At 37.0% G+C, this 21670-nt stretch overlaps 1 protein-coding gene across 2 annotated transcripts in view; it reads right to left on the bottom strand.

The window, feature by feature from the left end:
• Window positions 1-855: 855 nt before the first annotated feature.
• Window positions 856-21670, bottom strand: part of traf3ip1 (TNF receptor-associated factor 3 interacting protein 1) — a 32775-nt gene continuing 11960 nt past the window's right edge. Inside the window, exons 7-16 of one of the 2 annotated variants that reach the window (XM_065252258.2) lie at window positions 20462-20485; window positions 19598-19673; window positions 17989-18009; window positions 17449-17524; window positions 16843-16929; window positions 16575-16707; window positions 16446-16482; window positions 15712-15779; window positions 2837-3060; window positions 856-2429 (exon numbers count right to left, since the gene is read on the bottom strand). In XM_065252258.2, coding sequence (XP_065108330.1) covers window positions 2264-2429; window positions 2837-3060; window positions 15712-15779; window positions 16446-16482; window positions 16575-16707; window positions 16843-16929; window positions 17449-17524; window positions 17989-18009; window positions 19598-19673; window positions 20462-20485 — 912 coding nt within the window. In that variant the 3' untranslated portion in view covers window positions 856-2263. The remainder of the gene's footprint in view (window positions 2430-2836; window positions 3061-15711; window positions 15780-16445; window positions 16483-16574; window positions 16708-16842; window positions 16930-17448; window positions 17525-17988; window positions 18010-19597; window positions 19674-20461; window positions 20486-21670) is intronic. The other variant, XM_065252259.2, reaches the window with a different exon arrangement.

Genomic DNA, 21670 nt, shown 5'->3' on the forward strand with positions numbered 1-21670 from the left:
TGTACCGAGCCGAAGTACTCCCAAAAGTGCTATTACCCCATAAAATATAGTTACTCTTTTAAATTTGAAAGGAGATCCTTCTTAACGTTACACACTGCACCTTTAACTAAACCAATCAATAGACAACACCATTTATAACAGAAGTTATTACACAGTTTATTACACTTCACTACAAAATTAATATTTATTTGTGAACTATGATACAAACCACATATACACATGTACAGCAAAAAGTATGAATGTGGTAAAAATCGTTTACAGTGTCAATGGTCGGCTCTTTTAAAAAATAAAATATATTTTTCTCGAAGATTCTTAAGAAGTAGATTTACTCAAAATAAATACCAAACTGTATATTGTGTGGAGGTGTATAGCTAATAATACTGCTGAAGTATATAATCTGTATATTATAGTCTGATTCCACAAATCACTACAAGACTTTCTTGCTGTGCAGCATATTTAAAGGCATACACTGCAAAAAAAAAAAAAAATGATTTTCAAGAAAAAAAATTGTTTTTTTTAATCTTGTTTTCAGTAAAAATATCTAAAAATTCTTAAATTAAGATGCTTTTTCTTGATGAGCAAAATGACCCAAGAAAAGAAGTCTAGTTTTTAGACCAAAAATATCAAATTTAAGTGATGTTGTGCATAAAACAAGCAAAAAAATCTGCCAATGGGGTAAGGAAATTTTTCTTTTTCTTTTTTTTAGAATTTAGTGTTTAAGAAAAATGTTCAAGATTTTTTTGCTTATCCCATTGGCAGATTTTTTTGCTTGTTTAATCCAAAAATTCACTTAAATTTGATACTTTTGGTCTAAAAACTAGACTTATTTTGTTGGGTCGTTTTGCTCATCAAGAAAAAGCATCTTAATTTAAGAATTTTTAGATATTTTTACTGAAAACAAGACAAAAATACTAAGATTTTCTTTTCTTGAAAATAATTTTTGCAGTGTAGTTCACCCAAAAATTTAATTTCTGTTATAATTTACTCACCTTCATGTTATTTATTTTGATGAACACATAAAAAGATATTTTGATACATGATGGTAAGCACACAGCTGCCTTATCATTGACTTCCATAGTAGAAAAAAAACAAATATTATGGAAGTATTGTGATAAATGATAAAGATATTTTGAAAAAATTATGTTATGCACAGTTGATGGTTCCCAATGAATTCCATCGTATTTGTTTTTCCTACTATGAAACTCAATGGTTGTGCTCATCAGAAAAAAGAAATTCATACAGGTTTAGAACAAAATGAGAATGAGAAAATCATGACAGAATTAGCATTTTTGGGTGAACTATCCCTTTAAATTCTTCTAAAAAAGTAAAACTTCATGACAGTATCCATATAGCGTGACTACACAGACATGTGATGCATTTCTAAAGATCATGTGCATGACCACCGTTTGACAGATTGGACCCATTATTGCTTTATCTAACACAGTTTCCAAACATTTCATGCTAATCAAAATAGATCTTTGTATAAATGTTATAATTGCTTTATGGAGCTCAGTCTACAGTAGAAAAAGTTCTCACAAGCCTTTTAACAAAATTTGATGCTCAAATTCAGCAAACGGTAAAATTACCATCACTTACAGTAATGGCAAAATTACCCTCTAAAAAGCGTTCTGTAGACATTTTCATTGTCCGAAATGAAAAGCCAGAACATGATTTGATACACACACAGTACATTTGATCAAAGCACATTCTTGATGTAGGTACAATACATCTGATGTCATTTCTTTGATCATATATTCTGCTACTTGAGAAGTTTTTCATGTGTACGGGTTAAATGTTTAATATTACCGTCTCATTCATCAAAGTGCAGAGGTGCTTGTGTGGTGTGTCTCCATATTTTGGCAATTCCTATGCTCATGACAGCTCTATTGCTTTGCAAATCACTCTAGAAACATTATGATATTGCCAATGCTTTCTTTGGAGAGAAAACACCTGTCAATGTGGAAACAACAGATGAATTAAATGCGGAGATGAATTAAAGTCACAAGACTCATCAATATGGGGACCACACAGATTTATCTCTCAAGCAACAAAGTAAGAAGTGCAAAAAGTTTGGGTTTGCTTTTCCTCACACTGCTATCCACCGCTAATCGATCCTGGGACTTGCAGAAGGCACCTGACATGGAAGGGGTTTGAAGACGGTGATCACACCTTGTAAATGTTCTTCAGTACCTGCTCAAAGTCATCTGGGCTGAGATGATTTCGACGGTCAGTGCTTTAGGTTTCATTTGGGGTGTGCTGTATTTCACGTCTGTGAGGAGAAGCTAATGCTGGAAACCATCTTCTGGATCTTCTCCTCGTTTTTTAGGATGTTGGATTTGACTGCGCAGATCTTGTCTTGTTGGTCTTTGATCGACTGCTCCAGTTCAGCGAGTTCAACCATCAGAGGTTCCACAATGCCGTCCGTGATTCTGTGATGGATTAGAGAAGATTACACGTTTACATGCACCAAATAATGTCTCAATCAGAGAATTATTTTCAGTAAAAATATCTAAAAATTCTTAAATGAAGAAGCTTTTTCTTGATGAGCAAAATGACCCAAGAAAACAAGTCTAGTTTTTAGACCAAAAATATCAAATTTTAGTGATTTTGTGCATAAAACAAGCAAAAAATCTGCCAATGGGGTAAGCAAAATGTATTTGAAAATTTTTCTTAAACACTAAATTCAACAAAAATTCAAGAAAAATTTGCTTACCCCATTGGCAGATTTTTTTTGCTTGTTTTATCCACAAAAAAACAAGACAAAAATACTAAGAACATGTTTTCTTGAAAATAATTTTTTGCAGTGTACGGACAAATGTTTGAGCGTTCTGGGTACCTTTGTTCCTGTAACAGAGCCTGTGCATTCTCTTTGTTCTCCTTGTGCCAAGTCTGCAATTCATTCTGCATGGAGTCCATGTCTTCCTGGATGTAGTCCATGATCTTGCCCAGGGGCAGAGCGCTGCGGCACACCGTCTGTATAGAGGATCGCAGGCGATCGATTTCCTTCGCCACCAGTTCACGTTCCTTCCTACGAGACGCCTCTGACACCGATGTCCGATCCTGCGGAGAGAAACCACAGGGAAAATATCAGCCATCGATGGGCCTTTGAGTCTCGGAAACCGCTGGAGCCTCACACAAGTGCAAAGCGGGCATCCCGCCAGCCACGTCGAAACAACTCTCTTCCATCTGTGGTCTGTCACACTGGTGGTCTGACAGGCTAAACAACATGCAATCTTAGAGAAAATGTACAAAGCTATGCTTTAAAAGGTCCTAATATGACAATTAAGGTACTGACATGTATACATTTTAGGTATTAACTGCCGGTTAATTGTCTAATAAATTGTGGCAATTAATTGTCTGATTTATTGCTTTGACATTTAATTCTCATACATGTTTTTGTTTCATGTTCATGAAATGATTTTTACACTGTTGTGATTATTTAAATTAAATCTTTTGCAAGGTTTACCTGGCAGTAAATATTAATACACATAACACATACTTGAAAAGTAATTAATTAATGAATATATCTTTCAAAATCTGAAAATCCTTCATAAGAAATAAACACAATAAAGGGTCTGAAAATAACTGAAAATAATTCTTTACTGCACTGCAAAAAAATGATTTCAAGAAAAAAATTCTCAGTATTTTTGTCTTGTTTTCAGTTAAAATATCTAAAAATTCTTAAATTAAGATGCTTTTTCTTGATGAGCAAAACGACCCAAGAAAATAAGTCTAGATTTTAGACCAATAACAAATGTAAGTGATTTTGTGTATAAAACAAGCAAATAAATTTAGTGTTTAAGAAAATTTTTCAAGATTTTTTGCTTACACCATTGGCAGATTTTTTTGCTTGTTTTCAGCACAAATTCACTTTAATTGTATTTACAAATAACAAGGTGTGCAGTTAGTAAAACAAACTCTTCTGCATCCACTTTTATATTGCATTAGTGAATTACTTTTAGGACACATTCACCAAACAATTAGTAAAGGACAAAAAGAAATCGGCTGATGAAAAGACTAATGGGACACCGTCCAAAGTCACTCCCAGCACAGAGGATTTTAGATGAATGAGGTTAGAGGAAATCTATACCAACCAACAATATAGTTTAAAAAAACACCAGGGAGAAGTCTGCATTTAGTGGTTTTCAATGTCAAGGCTACAAATGTTTAGAATTTCAAGGCAGAAATTATACAAACCTTGCAATGTATATAAAGATCAAAACGAAAGAGACATGGGATCTATAATGTGAGAGAGTGGTTACTGAAGGACTTCTCTGTATGCTGTGTGGTTGGGGGGTCTCGGTCCGCTCCAGTCACCCTTCAGTCTGACACAAGAGTCCCCCCCCGGCACACAGGGCCCACGACTGTTTACTCAGCTGGGGCCACAGGCTGTGTGTGGCAGTAGGCCAAACCGGCCTTATTCACACTCCCGCTCAGACACACGAGCGCACACCCTCACGTGAGACATGACTTTGTTTGTTTTAGTAACAGGCTATGGCAGTGAAGTTATTTTACAACGGTATTCGGTAACAACTACTTCACATTTACCTCTTTTCAGGCTTAACTCCTCAACCAATTCATGTCATTCTGGCCAGAGACACCAACACTTCCTTGCGGGGAATGTCAAACTATTACACATGTGCTATATGAAGTCACACTGTAATGAGTGACATAGTAAAATACATTCATAAAAATAACATTGTAAAAATTTATAGAAAAAAATATTTAGGGAAAAGTTGTCATTTTATAATTTATTTATCAGTTCAGAGCAAAAATGGGGTAAGCAAATTTTTCTTTAACTTTTCCTGAATTTAGTGTTTAAGAAAAAAACTTTTGCTTACCCCATTGGCAGATTTTTTGCTAGTTTTATGCACAAAATCACTTAAATTTGATATTTTGGTCTAAAAACTAGACTTATTTTCTTGGGTCATTTTGCTCATCAAGAAAAAGCATCTTAATGTAAGAAATGTTTGATATTTTTTACTGAAAACAAGACAAAAATACTAAGATTTTTTTTTCTTGAAAATCATTTTTTGCAGTGTGGTTGCCAAACTAGGGGGCGCAAGATGGTGCCAGGGGTCCCCCAGTTTTATGACATCGGTGCATTTAAACCTTAAAAAAAAAATTAGGCTACAAACCAACACCAATATATTGTACTGTTTAAGATTGTTTTATATTATGAATTCTTTTGGAGGGGGCGAATGGAGGCACCCTACACAAGGGGGTCGAAGTGCTGCAAACTAAGTGCTCTTCCGCCATACAATATAGTGCTCATTTTTTATCCGTATAAAAAAATCGCCAAGTTTTATTTTTTGTGCGCACATACTTACTCGTGTAACTCATGTAACAGTCTTTAAATAGGGAAAACATGGAAGTGATTGGTGGCTTCTAAATTCATCCTTGTTTGGATCCTAATGCTGCGTTCAGACCCGCCGCGGTAGAGGCGTCAAGCGCGAGTGATTTCAATGTTAAGTCAATGTTAAGATGCGTTGACGCGGGCCTAGAGGTCTCGTGGCGTGAATGAGGTGTTTAGCGTGGCGCGGTAAGCGTGATTCCGCCTCATTCGCAAATTGAGCGTTGACGTGGCAAACGCGCGAGTTGAAAAATGTGAACTTTGGGGGAAATCCGCGCCACGTTAACCAATCAGGAGCTTGCTCTAGTAGTGACTTGATTACAGGAAGCAAGCGGAGTCGCAGAAGCCCCTCCCATGACGCGAATTTCTGCATGAATGTCTTGATGACTAGAATTTCACGCGCGAATGAAGGGAGAAAACTCAAAATGTTCAAGGGGCAAACTAGACGCGGTAGACACGAATTTGACGCCTCAAACGCGGCTGGTGTGAACCCACGGTAAGGAATGAGTGGGGGCTAGGCTAAATGCTAACAGTCACAACGCTTAAGATAAGTCCATGCATTGGAAAAATTAAGAGCACGCATTGAAAAAACATAGGTATGTATTAATTCATCTAAGTTGAGGTAAGAACATAGTCAAATATTGAAAAACTGTGGTGTTTTCCTTTAAGATGCAATATACTGTTACACATGCGTTTTCTTTTTCAGCAGTTTTACTGTCTCTTAAGACCTAAAGGTCGTATTATGAGGATACTTGCAAAGACTGGAATTTTGACGCATGTCTGTATTTAAGGCTAATACAGCGTCAAAAATGCTCAATAAGCAGCGGATGCGCGGCTTGCACATTCCTCTCACTTATGGCGCTTTTCCATTGCATAGTACCCCACGGTTTAGTTTAGTTTGGGTCGGGTCAGCTCACCTCACCTCACTTTGACGTGGTTAGCTTTTCCATTGAGTTTAGTATCACTTCGTAGTGGGAGGGATTATAGGCGTATTGTTATATTTGCGCTGCATAATGCTGTGACATCATACAAGTGAGAGCGCCGTTGTACATTCCCATACATTCATTTATTTATCAGTCCGCCACAAAATTAAAATTGGCCACAACAAATAAATGTTTGCTCATCGCGTTTATCACTACCTCGGTCTCACATGACAATTTCTGTTCAAACACCTGTGGCGTCATTCGACGGTGCTCCGTTGAGCCTCATTGAAGTTGCATTTAAGAATATATGCGAATGTGCGCGTCGCGAATGTTCCGCCACAAACTGCAAGAATGGAAAAACTGTTATGGTGTCCCTGATTCTCAACCTGTGGATGTTTTTTATCGCTAAAAGGGAGTTTGGGAACTTAGCAAAGCACAGAAGACAACATGTTTCCTCGAGACAGCAAGCTAGCACTAAGGTAAAGCTAATATTTACATTATAGCTATGACGCTGTAGTGACGAGTCTGTCAAACCAATCAGTGATCTACAGTGTTTTCGCGTCACGTTTGGTATCAGCTCGGATCGCTTGGAACCCCAACCGAGGTGGTACGAAAAAAAGTACCGGGAACTACGTACTGCACCCAATGGAAAAGCTCCCAAAAGTAAGCTGACCCGACCCAAACTAAACTAAACCGTGGGGTACTATGCAATGGAAAAGCGCCAATAGAAACAGCGCGCGCATATAGCACTGTTGTTTCTGTTTCATTGGCTTAGAATCACTTGTTTTAAAAACTGTGAGGTTAAATAAGTCTACAAACATTACGTTTTGTGCACAGTAATGTGACGTGGGCGCGTAACCTCGATTGAAAAAATACTATGAGTTAAGTATGTGCGCTCAATCTGCACAGACTGTTTAAATTCGGCAGCAAAAAAGGTGACTATAAATTGTAAAACATAACCCGCCAAACTGGTTAGTGATTTGTGTGACCCTGTCGCAGACACCCCCCTCACCCCTCATTTTCAAAACCTAGACGAATCACAAGAATGACTTATTTTGGATCTAAAACAACGAATTTCGGCGAAAGGTGACAAGTTCGCACCCCTGTCAAACAGTCCTAGTTAGATATACAGTAGGTCAAACGCTATTAAGAGTGAAAAAGAGAAATCTGTAAATATTTTTGTAAAGAGCCAGCCTCTAATCATCTGTGTTTTGAAACCAAAGTTTATTATTACAACCTAAATTATCTAGTTACATCTATATCTAAATCTTTTACAAGGATTCACCCAAAATTTTAAATTCTGTTCAACGATTAAGTTGTTTCACACCTGTATATATTACTCGATTTATTTAAGCTACATTTAATAAAAAAGTTTTTTGTTTTGTTTTTTAAATAGTTTTGTTTAAATGTAGCTTGAATAAATTGATGGCGACCAGTTACCTTAAAAAAATTTAGTAAATTGAATGAATCAATATCTTCAGTGTTTTAGTGAACTAAAATGAAGATGTTTTGAAAAATTTTTGTAACCAAACAGATTAGGGGCACCATTCACTTTCATAGGATTATTTTTTACTATTGTGGAATTTAGGGTTGCATAACGATTAATCACAATTAATCTATTGCAGAATTAAGGTTTTTGTTTACATCATATATGTGTGTGTACTGTGAATAATAATTATGTATATATAAATATGCACACATGTATAATTTTAAGAAAAATAATTATATATAAAGTATTGATATTTATATATAATATAAATTATACATAAATATACAAATATATATACACACATGTAAACATTTCTTAAATATATACATGCATGTGTGTGTATTTCTTTATACAAAGTTATTATACACAGTACACACACATATATGATGTAAACAAAAACCTTTATTCTGCAATAGATTAATCAGGATTAATCGTTATGCAAACCTTTTTGAAATCAATGCTGCCCCACACTCTTTAAAATATCTTTTTTTGTGTTCAGCAGATCAAAGTTATTTTTCAGGTTTAAAACAACACGATGGTTAGTAAATTATATTATCTCACAAGTGTGGTTCTCAAAAAGACTGAGAATCACTGCACTGGTATAGAAAATATTGTCAAACGGCTATAAAAAGACACTGGCAGAACAAACACACATCTATACGTTATATCAAACAGCCCTAGTTAGATATACAGTAGGTCAAACGCTATTAAGAGTGAAAAAGAGAAATCTGTAAATATTTTCGTAAAGAGCCAGCCTCTAATCATCTGTGTTTTGAATCCAAAGTTTATTGTTACAACTTTACCAAGTTCAGTAACTATACTGCAAATACATCAAAGGTTAACTACGCCGCTTTGCTCGAGAAATCAAACAAAACAGTTGAGAAGAAAGACTAAATTCATTCTTTCTCCCTCTCTGTGGTTTACAACTGTGTTCGGATTGAAATGTCTAATAGTTAACTGCAATGTGGGTGGTTTCTTCGGCCCCTTAACACCCCCTCTACACAAACACCAGCCAGCCCATTCGGCCCACCGTCTGTGGAGCGCGAAGGCCAGGCCGGATTCGCTCTGTTTGCCGTCCTCCTGCACCTAAAAAAACCCTCCTGCTTTCTGTCTCTTAGGATGTAAATCAATCGTTCACATGGGCTCTCATTTTCCTTTCTCTTCAGTCACACCCAAGAAAAATAAGTTTTGAGGACAGTTTTTCCCATTATCTGAGACAGTGACAGAAGTGGAGTCTGTGTGCTGCCGGGGCAGGTGGCTTTCAGAGACTCTGAGCTCTGAACTCACCGGAGTCGGGATCAGAGCCTCTCGAGTGAGGACGCTTCATTACCTCTCAGTTTCAAGCCTAATTTGCTTAATGAAGAAATGCATGAGAAATGCATGCTTCATAGAGTGCTGCTGAAGACAGAAGCAGAGTTCTGACAGAGAAAAATCACTCCTATTGAAATTTCTAAAATCTTACAATCCTCCAGAGGATGACTAATTTGAGAAAAGTTCATTTACTTCTGGGACGCAGGGTGACACTAAAGGGTGAGATCTAAAACTCTACAATTCTGATATCATTTACTCATCCTCAGGTTGTTCCAAACATGTAAAAATACTTTCTGCAAACAGGGTTCCCACACCTTAGTTAACTTCAAATTCAAGGACCTTTCAAGGACTTTCCAGGTCCAATACCCTTAAATTCAAGGACTAAATGTGGGGACACATTTCGAGTGAGAGCAAGGTTACATCGTGTTACCTTTTAAGATACATTGTTACAGTTCCCTTTCGAGGGAACTCGCGCTGTGTCACTGCGGTGACACTTTGGGGACGCCTACAGGGGTAAGTGCATCTGAATGTGTTTATCAAATTCAACCAATGGTGAGGCTTAATGACAAAGACAGGGTGACGCGGGAGCCAGAAGTATATCGCTATCTGAAATATTGCCAAAGATGGCGTTACAGGGACACAGGAAGTATGGCAAGCGAGACGCAGCGTCTCGTTCCCTTCTCAGGAGACAGTTACATAAGTAATCCGAGACGTTTTAATGGGTCAAACACAACTATGCAAAAAAGCATCCCATTTACACAGGGAATAATATGGATTTTCCCCCCCGGAAAACTTCTTGCATAAAATAGATTCAAGCACTTTCAATGACCTGTATCTATGTATGTATATTTTCAAAAACTTCCCAGGGCCTTGGATTTTCCCCCTTAGATTCACAAACTCAAGGATTTCAAGGACTTGTGAGAACCCTGTGCTGAACACAAAAGAAGATATTTTGATGAATGTGGGGCACCATTGAATTTTGATTGCCCCTAATCTGTTTTATGCCGAATTCAGACTGCATGATTTTCAAAGTTGTCGGGTCACAGATCTTTTCACACTGCATGACTATCTGGGCTAGCATTCAGTCGCTGCTGTTTTCACACTGCATGATGGATCAGCAGGGGGTTTCACACTGCATGACTTTACCATAGGAAGAATCACCGACAACTTTGTCCCGGTCCGCAAACTACGTCTCACATTCACATGTACACGAGAAGTGAAAAAGAAAAAACGCGAGGTCCCACGTGCAAGACCGGAGTTCTCACGTGAGATTGGTATCAATACTCCTCCCCGAATTTCCAGCTGCCCTGTATGTTGATCTCTCATTGGCTGTAGGTCATCGCCAATGTTATTTTCAATCAGAACACATTTCACACGGCATGATTTTAAACCATCGACAGATATCTAGCATGCCAGATATCTAACGCGTGTTAGCAACTCGTCTGCAATTCTCTCAGATCGCATCTTTGATAGTTCACACGGTTTGATTGTCACTCGCGTGAAAGAGCACCAATTTGCCTGTGATTTCAACGCTATCTCACGAGAATTTGTACATATTTTACGAGTTGGCTTATTTGTATTAATTCATACGATCACATACGTAAGTTTTGGTACGATTTGCCTTGACCCCTGTGACGTTGGGGTTAGGGGTTCGGTTTCGTTGTTTTTTCATGAGAATCGTATGATATTGCACAATTAATTTGTATGAATTGATACGAATTAGACAACTCGTAAAATATGTATGATTTCTAAAGAGATCAGGCTGGTGATTTCGGGCATTTGTCTGCGATTTCAAAAAAACATATTGACTAGTCAAAATCTGGGCTAAAATTGTGCAGTCTGAACTAGTGTATTAAAGTAAATTCTATAGATGTGGAACAGCTTGACGGTGCAAAAATAAATCAAATTTGGGTGAACTATCCCTTTAATGGATATAGATGTAACTAGATCATGATTCTCGCAAAATTAGACTTATGAGGTGTCATGAAACATTTTGATAAAAAAGTAAATGCAAAGTAAATCAAAATAAGAATACAGTTACAAACATATCTTCAGGTACTATTTTGCATATGATTTCAAATGACATCATACAAACCAATTTTTTGTTTTTTCCACATTTCATTACCGCAACGTGTCCATGACTGGATTTGGGTTCTTTGACATGGAAATATTTATAATTAAAAAAATCTAAAAAATAAAAAGCTTCATTGCATGTTATATAATAAACAGTTACAGTAAAGAAACATCTGGTATTTGGTGATCATTGGTAAATGTAGAGACAATAATAAGGAATATAAATGTGTCCAAGACCAATTTTCTCATCCTCTGCAACAATTTTCAATCATTGTTTAAGCTCTCAAGGAACTAATATTTAAAAAAAAATTGTTGTAAGGGACATAATTGACTGTGACACTCAAGATGGCTGCCAGGTAAGCAGTTCGTATTTTTTCTCTACAGATAAGAGTGGAATTTTTGTTTGTCATAGTACCTAGACAACTTTTTAGTTCTCATTACTGAAACATGAGTTTGTAAATGCATATATTTAATGTAATATCATGTTGCGGTAATGATAATTTTTGATAATTCTATAGGAAATATTTTTTTAATCCTATAAAAATAATGGTTATAGTTAGTTCAGATCTTTATGTGCAAAAAATGTCTTCAAGGGCTTTTTAAAAAAAAATTCTGATGCTGGACACCTTCTAAATCGGGATTTCGTGAAAATCACCCATTTAGGTTGAACTTTGAAGTCAAAAGATTTATTTTTCACTGCAAAAATACTGTTATAATGACACATTTAAAGCTGTGTCAGCCAATTGTTCAACCAAAAAATGCATTCTTACACCAAACTGAGCTGATTTCAGAGCCTACAGTAAATGTACCACTTTAACTTTCTCAACTTTAACTCCTATTAAAGCCCTTTTTGTGATTGTCTCCAATGCCGCCTGCACAACCTTTTAACAAATGCATTATTTAAGCTACTGAGCAACAGTATCGAACCCAGATAGTTTAGACAGACACGAAGGGTCTGAGGTCGCTGCCCCTGCTGTTTATATGCTACTGGTATAAAGCTCCATGGTGGGTCTTTGGCTCCATCACTGGGCTCATAGGGGACAAGATTAATTGTTTAGCAATGTTTAGGGGTTTCCTCCTCTGGGAAAACACGATCCCCGTCCAGCAACATCATAAAAATAGCTAGGATGAAGTGATGTGCAAAAAGGGGGGTCATGTGCACAGGACGGAAAGGTCGGTGTGGCCCCGTGGGAGTCACTGTTGGGATCTCTGCTCTTTACTTGCGTGCAAAGCGAACAGCCAAAGAGTCAAACAACAATAGTATTGTGTGTGACAGTTCGACTTATGAGAACCAGGCAGCGGTTACGAGAGACTGAAAAAATAGGCTAAAACATAACCAATTATGCTATCCGACTTCAGAGACTCGAGCGGGTATTTTACCGTAACCCTGAGGTCATTCTGTACGGATGTCAATCGTCTCTCCGTGAGGGCACGACGTTTGGAGGAATGCAAGGAGTCATTTCCTTTACATTTCCAATGAAAAGGTAGATGTTTACAAAGACACGGGCCTAAAGGGACGACTATTTATTTTCCTGCCTGTTCTGCAGAAAGCGCGCTGGCGTGGCGTTCACTCAACAGCAATCCATTTGTGTGCCATGGGGTTTATTTATACATCGCAAACCTTCATCAAGGCTAATTTGATGGCGAAAAAGAGGGAAAAGGAAAGAGAAAAAAATGCTTATGAAAACGCAGCTGCTGTCAGGGGCCAGTACTCTCAAAACAAAAAGACGACCTACAAGAAGTATCTTACGATAATATACACGTGATCTGGAGGGTCGCGGCCTGTGAAACGTACGGCAAATTCTTCAGTGAAATGCACAGTGAGGGGAAACGAAAAATTTAGTTTCTTTAGCAAAACGACAAAATAATGGTACAAAAGATTGTAATAAATGAAGTTCTGTTGACCCTGCCGGGGTAAATCTTTACTTATGAAGCGGAACGGAAAACTCATGCTAATAAAACTGAGGAATGAGTCACAGGCTCTGTTTCATTTTAAGAATTACTATTAGTCAAAACTCGGAATTCTGTGGTCGTTCCGAAGAAACGGTTGATGCGCGGGGATCTCCGTAAACTTCAAATCTAATCATGAAAGCTCATATTTGCGGGGTGAGTTATAAGTGCTGTAACTTCAGATCTGTCAGGATGGGATGAGGAAGCTCATCACTTACATTTTAAAACCTTGATGCTACGCTGTGATTACAGGAGAGCAGGCGCTTTATTAGGTTGACCTTCGCCCTCTTTCGAGTCAGGAAGGAAGTCATTACAGGTTTTTTGTGTACAGCTGACTAGACAGAGGAGGTTGCAGTGTGCCGGTTAACACGTCACCCCTTGTTAGCGTTCGGTGCTCTGGATAACGCACCTCACAATAAAGGAGGAGAATGTACAGAGCTGATGAGCTTGAATGAAATCAATTAGGAGACAGCACCACGCAGCTCTCCAGTTCCAGCTCGGTGCCGACCTGCGTCTGATGGGGGGAAATCTAATTTGATTATTTGGGATTGAAAGGAAATCCATTCTGATTGTTTTGAAATCAAGAATTTAGGGGGAAGAAACACCCTCTGTGGATGCCAGCTGGGAGCAGCTCACTTTTTCGGGCTGAGTCGAACGCCAAACGAGATTATGTTGGTGGTTTATGCCCGTTTGCTGACCAGGTTTGAGAATCAGGAATCCATTATTAAACCAGGATCCATATTTCGGAAATACCAAAAGTAATGGATGAAGAATTCATTGGCATTGTGATAAAGGAATAGTTTTATAATTATGGACTGCAGTATTTGGTTCACATCCAAAGCAATCAGCTGTAGATTTCGGATGACATTAATAAAGTGCCGTTTTGGATCAAAAATAATATCCCAGAAATGTCAGACTTTGGCCCGGTTTCACACACTAGGCTTAGCTTAAGCCAGGACTATGCCTTAATTTTAAATAATTTAGACTTTAAGGATTAGTCCATTTTCTTAAAAAAATCCAGATCATTTACTCAGCACCATGTAATCCAAAATGTTGATGTCTTTCTTTGTTCAGTCAAGAAGAAATTATGTTTTTTGAGAAAAACATTCCAGGATTTTTCTCATTTTAATGAACTTTAATGGACCCCAACATTGAACAGATTTAATGCAGTTTAAAATTGCAGTTTTAACATAGTTTCAAAGGACTCTAAACGATCCCAAACAAGGCATAAGGGTCTTATCTATTACGAATTTACGATTTTTGACAAGCCAGCGCGACCTCATGTAAATGTGTAATGCCGTGAAAAGGTCACGTGTTACATATATGAAATGCACATTTGCCGACCATTTTAAACAATAAACTGATACAATGACATTAAATATTATCATTCGACATACAACAACGTCGAAACGGTCCTCTTTCTCCACACTTGTAAACACTGGGGCGTAGTTTCGCATACATCATCGGTGACCTCTTGACGTGATGACGTTTTGCGTGAGGTCGCGCTGGCGCATCACAGGACCGGATATAGACGAGAAGTTGTGGTTTAAAAGTGCATATTTTTTATTTTTCTTGTCAAAAATGACAATCGTTTTGCTAGATAAGACCCTTATGCCTCGTTTGAGATCGTTTAGAGTCCTTTGAAACTGCAATTTTAAACTGCATTAAAACTGTTAAGTGTTGGGGTCCATTAAAGTCCATTAAAATGAGAAAAATCCTGGAATGTTTTCCTCAAAAAACATAATTTCTTCTCGACTGAACAAAGAAAGACATCAACATTTTAGATGACATGGTGGTGAGTAAATTATCTGGATTTTTTTTAGAAAATGGACTAATCCTTTAAAAAAAAAAATTCAGTTTTTTGTAACTCAGTAACAACCAACAATATATACAAACATCCCACAGTTGTTAAAAATCTCAGTGGGACACCAAGTAACAAATATTTAATTGGTAAGAACGGTGCCATTGTTTTCCCACAAATGTTTAAGCTTCACTAAGCAGAACAACACTTCACTAGGGACCACAATTACTTTTCTCCACTTCATTTACTGAGATGCTTTGCAGTGAACTGATGGTGCACTGGGTCAGGCCTTGAAAAAAAAAGACAACACGTCCCTGAGGTATTGTTTACAAGCCAAAAACTGTTGATTCCCGTGTTAAAGAGATTTTGAAATGTGTTTATGTGACCCTGGAGCACAAATCCAGTTATAAGTCACACGGGTAAATGTGTGGCACTTGCCAACAATACATTTTTTATGCATGGAGATATTTATTAATTTCCTACCATAAATACATATAAAAAATGTATTTATCATTAGTAATATGTGTTGCTAAAAACTAGCTGGGACAACTTTAGAGAGGCTTTTCACAATATATTAGAATTTTTTGCACCCACACATTCCAGATTTTCAAATAGTTGTGTCTCGGCCAAATATTGTCCTATCCTAACAAACCATACATCAATGGAAATCAATTTCAAATGGTTTTGTGTAATCCTGTTGTGAAAGGCAAAACTTGGAAGGTGAGAGTTAAGATGTAACAGTGCTGCCACCTAGTGCTTATGATTGAAATACAAGGTCTTATGTCATCTAAAAGTAAACATTATATCAAACCTGTTCCTTTGACTTCGGAGATGATTCGTAATCCTTCTTGGTCTCCAGAATTTTTTTGACAAGTCCACCTATAAACCAATGATAATAATTCATGAATCATAATAATCAAACACACAAATACAATTCACAACACAAAAACATAAACTGTCAACTTTCTTAGACTTTTTCTCAAATTTCTAAAACTTGATATGAATGACATAATAGCGTGTTGAGGAACAGACTCAGATACTTATTGATGACACTTTCATCAATGTAATTTTTGCTACTATGAAAAGTCACACAAGTTTAAAAGAATAAGATAATTAAAGGGGACATATCATGAAAATTTGACTTTTCCATGTTTAAGTGTTATAACTGGGGTCCCCACTGCTTCTATCAACCTAGAAATGTGAGACAGAACAACCCAGTAACTTAGTTTTGGTTAACCATTCTCATAAAAAATAGCTCATTGAAATTTGGCTCCCCTTGTGATGTCAGAAGGGGACTTATCCAACCACAGCACTGCCATTTAGTGCAGAGATCAGCTCATTTGCATTTAAAAGGATACACCCAAAAACTGCAAATTGTAAGTTGCAATTTTAACATGCTATAATAAATTACCTATATGGTATTTTGAGCTAGAACTTTACATGCATACTCTGGGCACACCAAAGATGTATTTGACATCTTAAAAAATCTTGTGAAATGTCACCTTGAGGGTAAAAACATCCTCTAAATGTTAGCACATGACTCACCGTGTTTATCTCCTGCTTTCAGTTCAAGTGAATTGTGCTGTAAACGAAAAATAAGTCAGTTAGTCTAAACCCTTCTGGGTTTTTCTTCTAAAAATAGCATGCATATAAGTAAGAGAGATGTCACACTACCTGCATCTCAGGTATGTCAGTGGGAGGAAGAGCTGCCTCCTCCACCACAAACTGTCCATCTTCATCATCCTCATCTTCAGAAAGCTTCTTCCCATCCATGATGACCGCTGGGAGGGGCTTGCCACTGCCCTGTCTGAGAAAATAAAATTTTTTGCTTAAATATTATCAGGTCATTTTGTGACATCACTCATTAAGTCAACTGAAAGCATCCCCTACCTGTGGTTAACATACATATCATGAAGACATTTGATGATGAGAAATCTCTCACCTTTCTGCTGGGGTCACATCAGTGTGGCTCTCCTGTCGCTTCACGCGTGGGGCCGCCGGTCGGGCGCTGCTAGGCCGTGCTAATCTTCTAAAAACATTGAGGGGAATAAATAAACATGAAATTCAAGTTTGCTTAGATATGCATGTGAATTTGTGCGTGGGGAGTTTTTAGTAACAGCAAGTTCTTACAAGGGTAAATGCTTACAAAAACAGTGCTTAGAGTAAGCGCAATGGTCTAGCTGGGACTGATACTGTATCTTGGGGTTTGACAATGAAGTGAATTTTTTTATTGTTTCCTAATCTTTGTAAGTCGCTTTGGATAAAATCGTCTGCTAAATGCCTAAATGTAAAATTGTAAAATGGAGGATTTGCATGAGAGAGTTTTACTGCCAAGCAATCTCTCATGGGAGCTTATATGATACACTCCATCCACCCACAAACACCACACCACATTATCACATTCTGATAGTTATCACTGGGTGGGAAATGGCCGAATGTTTAAAAGAAAGGATCATTGAGAAAGAAAAAGACATGCAGACGGACAGAAAAAAAGAAAGGACAAAAGAAAGAATGAACAAAAAAATGACAAAAAGAAAGAAAGTATTACCTGTTTGTTGTATGATATGGCACAGAATCTGTCACGTCCCCGTTCACTACTGGTTTTTGTGCTAAAGGTGTTTCCCCTTAAAATAAATATTATAAATGTTATACTCTGAATAATTATTTTGAGTGTTATAACAATGCATTGCAACATTAATAAAACTAAGCTACAACATACAAAATAAATAAAAAACTAATGCTGTGTCTGAAACCGTTCATCGTTCCCTCCTTCACTATTTCCACTATAGCGAATGACATTTGAGACCACCATATGGGGAAAAAGTGAACGAAAATGAGTGACCGAATTCATATCAGACAATGTTGTAAATATCATGGGTCAGAGAGTTATGTCATATAATTTATAATTAAACAACACCAGTCCTGTTAACACGAGGATAAAATGGGATGAATGCTATTTTACCTAAACACAAGAACTAACAGAGTAAAATAATGTAGGAGGTTCTCTTCTAGAAATTTAAATTAGAAGTGTTTAACATGTCAAAAGTATACATGACTATTAATGATTACTTTAGACAACTTTGCTTACCTCCTTCACTGTCAGACTCATCTGAAAGAGAGGACAACAAATCATGTTATTTCAATCAAACATTTGCTGGATACATTGCAGGGTTGGACATTAATGCTTGTTTGCTTGTTTAGGACAAGTAAATGTTTTGGATGGGCAAGTACAAATCCCGACCGGACAAGTAACTTGAAAACGCCCGCCACAAAATTTAAACTTTTGCACAGGTTGCACAGATTTTTCATGACAGGTTGTCTACACACATCTGTGGTGTCAGTCACTCTGTGCGCTGCCCTGATCCTACCGGACCGAATATAGTTACCAATTGTTGACTTATCCCCCATTGGATGTGTCGCCACAAATACACTGTAAATTTGTGGAAAAACGAAAAAGTCAATGCAAAAAAATATTAAAACTAACTAAAGCCATGTTTTATACTAGAGGTGCCCAAACTAGGGCCCTCGGGCCAAAGTTGGCCGGCAATGACCTTTAATTTGGCCCGTCATGTAACGTAAGATAAGAAAAAAGGATAACTGTAATTGACGCAGATGTTCATATTTCTATTTTCTAGAATGTAAATTTTTTTTGTTTTATATGTACATTACAAAATAGTAATTTGAAATTAAATGCAAGGAATTAAAGTCCATTTTTTATGTATATGCATACTTGAAGGTGTATAGCAGGCATCACGAAACTCAACAAACTCAGATACTATAGGCTAAAAATGGAGAGGTCGAGACAGTGGCACACCAACAAAAGGAAATTTAAAAAAGGTTGGCAAAATTAACAGTTAACTTTTAAAAAAATGCATTAGAACACAGTTATTTTTTAAACATTAGAAAATTATAACTTTTATTTTAATATAACATAGCAACATTTACTTTCGGCCCACGGCCCTCAGTCAGGTTAGATTTTTGGCCCTTGGCAGGAATAATTTTGGGCACCCTTGTTCTATACCAATCAGATACAGTATAACCAAATTGAAATAGCAGAAACGTTGTTTTTTTATCTCCGGGCAAATCACTTTTTTATTTGGACAAGTGATTGACAAATCTACTTGTCCAAAGGACAACCACTTGACAATGCTTAATGTCAAGTCCTGCATTGTTTTAAAACCAGAATAATAATCCTGTCTGTTTATAATCGTACACCCTAACTCTCTTCCCACCATTTATGAGTTATCTCGTCAATTAAGAGAAAATGCTTCCCTGCCAGTTTTTATGGCAATCCATATGCGGCTTTATCAAAAAAAAATAAGTATCCATGCATTCAAAAACAGTAAAAACTCTGTGTTTGTTTTGAGGATCGCTTTGAATCTGATATCTAACAAAAGTTCTTAACAAAAATGCAATTATCTCAGCTTTTTTTTCTTTTTTGAAAGCAAAGGGTCTGCTCTTTCATTTGATATATTGTATGTTTATATATTTAAAAAAAGAACATTTTCTGGAAGGCATTAAACTTTTGTGAAAATTATAAAAAAAATGCTGCAACTTAAAAAAAACACTGGCGGGTAAAGAGTTAACAAATAGTAGTATTACATAACATTGTCCAGAGATTGAGCTTATCAATATCAATAGGGATATATCCCAGACCCGATTTTGAATGAAAGGCAGTATAAAGTCGGTTTCTGTACCTTGAACGCCTGTTGTGGGCAACCGACGCTGCCCTTTAGCCGACGAAGGCCTTGGGATCCGGGAAGGACTTTCGGCCTGCAAGGAATGAGGAAGGAAATCAAATTATTAAAAAACTCCGAGATCCGAGATGCATATGTCCATCATTTTTCAGACAAACACATTTACAGTTTTTTTTAGAAAATGTTTTAGATCTTTCAGTTAATGAAATGTAAAGTTACAGGGTCCACTCCTTCAAGTCCAAAAAATTAGCATCCATCCTTCACAAAAGAATGCAGAGCCACGATGATAAACAAAGGCCTTCTGAGGGTAATCCACACCGTTTTGTTGTAGAAATGTCCATATTTAAAACATTTTAAACGAAACTAGCGTCCGGTAACGCCGCCATCATAGACTCCTCTGTATTCAGGAGAGAGTATAGTAGTTATTTTCATTTATAAAGTCTTAAATGTGTATATTTCTACAACAACAACGAGCGGATTACCCTCAGAAGACCTTTGTTTATCATCGTGGAGCCGTTTGGATTTATTTTGTGAAGGATGGATGCACATTTTTTGGACTTGAAGGAGTGGACCCTGTAACTTTATATCTGATTGACTGAAAGATCTAAAACATTTTCTAAAATAACTGAAAATGTGTTAGTCTGAGGTTTTAAAATCGTGGTTTAATATCATTTTTGGCCGAACTATCCATTTAATGTTCATTTAACTTTAAGCAAACTGTTGTCAGTAATAACATACATTTAAATCTACAGTAAGTTACTGGCAAACAGCTGCCAATAATACTGTAATTTCTACAGAATTTTTTAACAAACTTGTACCTTGATGCAAATGAAAACAATTTCACCTGGGAAAGACAGGCATTACCTGAATTTCAGAAAGATCTGCGGGCTAAATGAAGACAAAACAAAATGACGAGAAACTGTTAAAGGGACAATAAGTAGGATTTACCCCCATCTAGTGGTGAAATTGTATTTTGCATTCAAACGATAGTGCTCTCTAGCGCCTCGCTTTTCCAAATGCCTTGTCCGTTTCAGCTGGTTCACATGTTCTGAATGAAAACGCATTGTGGAAACGCATTGGTAGGCTAGTGCCTTTTGTCCCTTTCTGCTATTATAGTTTATCAGTATGGCGGAACGACATTGAAGCCTCCTTGGACTTACTCGTTCCATGTAAGTAAAGAGAAGAAATTCTAAGCTTACAAAGAAAAGTCAGATCACTAGCCGAGGTCATTTGACACCAACAAGGACATATTTATTAATAAAGACATTGATTTTGATTAATAAAACACTTAAAACCCTACTTACTGTCCCTTTAAAAACACTCAAAACACATTAAACATTACATTTTCATCCGCACTTGCTTTGAAAAGCCATACCACTAGCCGAACCAGCAAAGCTCACTACTGCAAAAAAAATAAAGTCTTTAAAGAAGCTAAAAGCACACTATTACTAAAGCCATATATACGTAGTCAACTTCAGAGAAACAACTCGTAACCCACAAAACCAGTTAGGCAGATTGAAACACCACATAAAGCCACAAAATCATTATTAAAACAAAGTTAGTAAGGCAAGCCTAGCTATCACTTTCAGTTTTAGGGATCTGAATAAGCCCTAACCCTAAGTATTAAGCTAAGGAGGTTAACTTGTCCCATACAGTTGACCTAAATCACAGCTTAAACTGTGCGACTTATTGAGGAGAACTTAGTGATTTTTTGGACTGGCAGACATCTACATCTAGAAATTAATATAATATAATTAAAGACACTTGGTAGAGGGCTCTTTTGACTTGGACTATTAAACAACCGGTTAGCAACCATCCATAAAACCACAGCCACCTACAAAGCAATGGGCTTAAAGTATGTCCAGGTTAATGGTGTGCCATAATGGTGTGGCAAGTTTTGACATGTTTTTTTGGTTGGCAGTTTGTATGCATTTTCATTTAAATCATTTTAGATTTTTGTCATCACTTCAACATATATCCTGTATTATGTTTCAGTTGCTACTTAGTTTAACAGCTGTCCTGTAATGGCTCAACTTACCAAAGCCAATTTTTACTCTTTACTTGCACTTGGCA

Source organism: Paramisgurnus dabryanus, chromosome 15 (assembly GCF_030506205.2).
Source record: "Paramisgurnus dabryanus chromosome 15, PD_genome_1.1, whole genome shotgun sequence".
NCBI classification, from domain to species: domain Eukaryota; kingdom Metazoa; phylum Chordata; class Actinopteri; order Cypriniformes; family Cobitidae; genus Paramisgurnus; species Paramisgurnus dabryanus.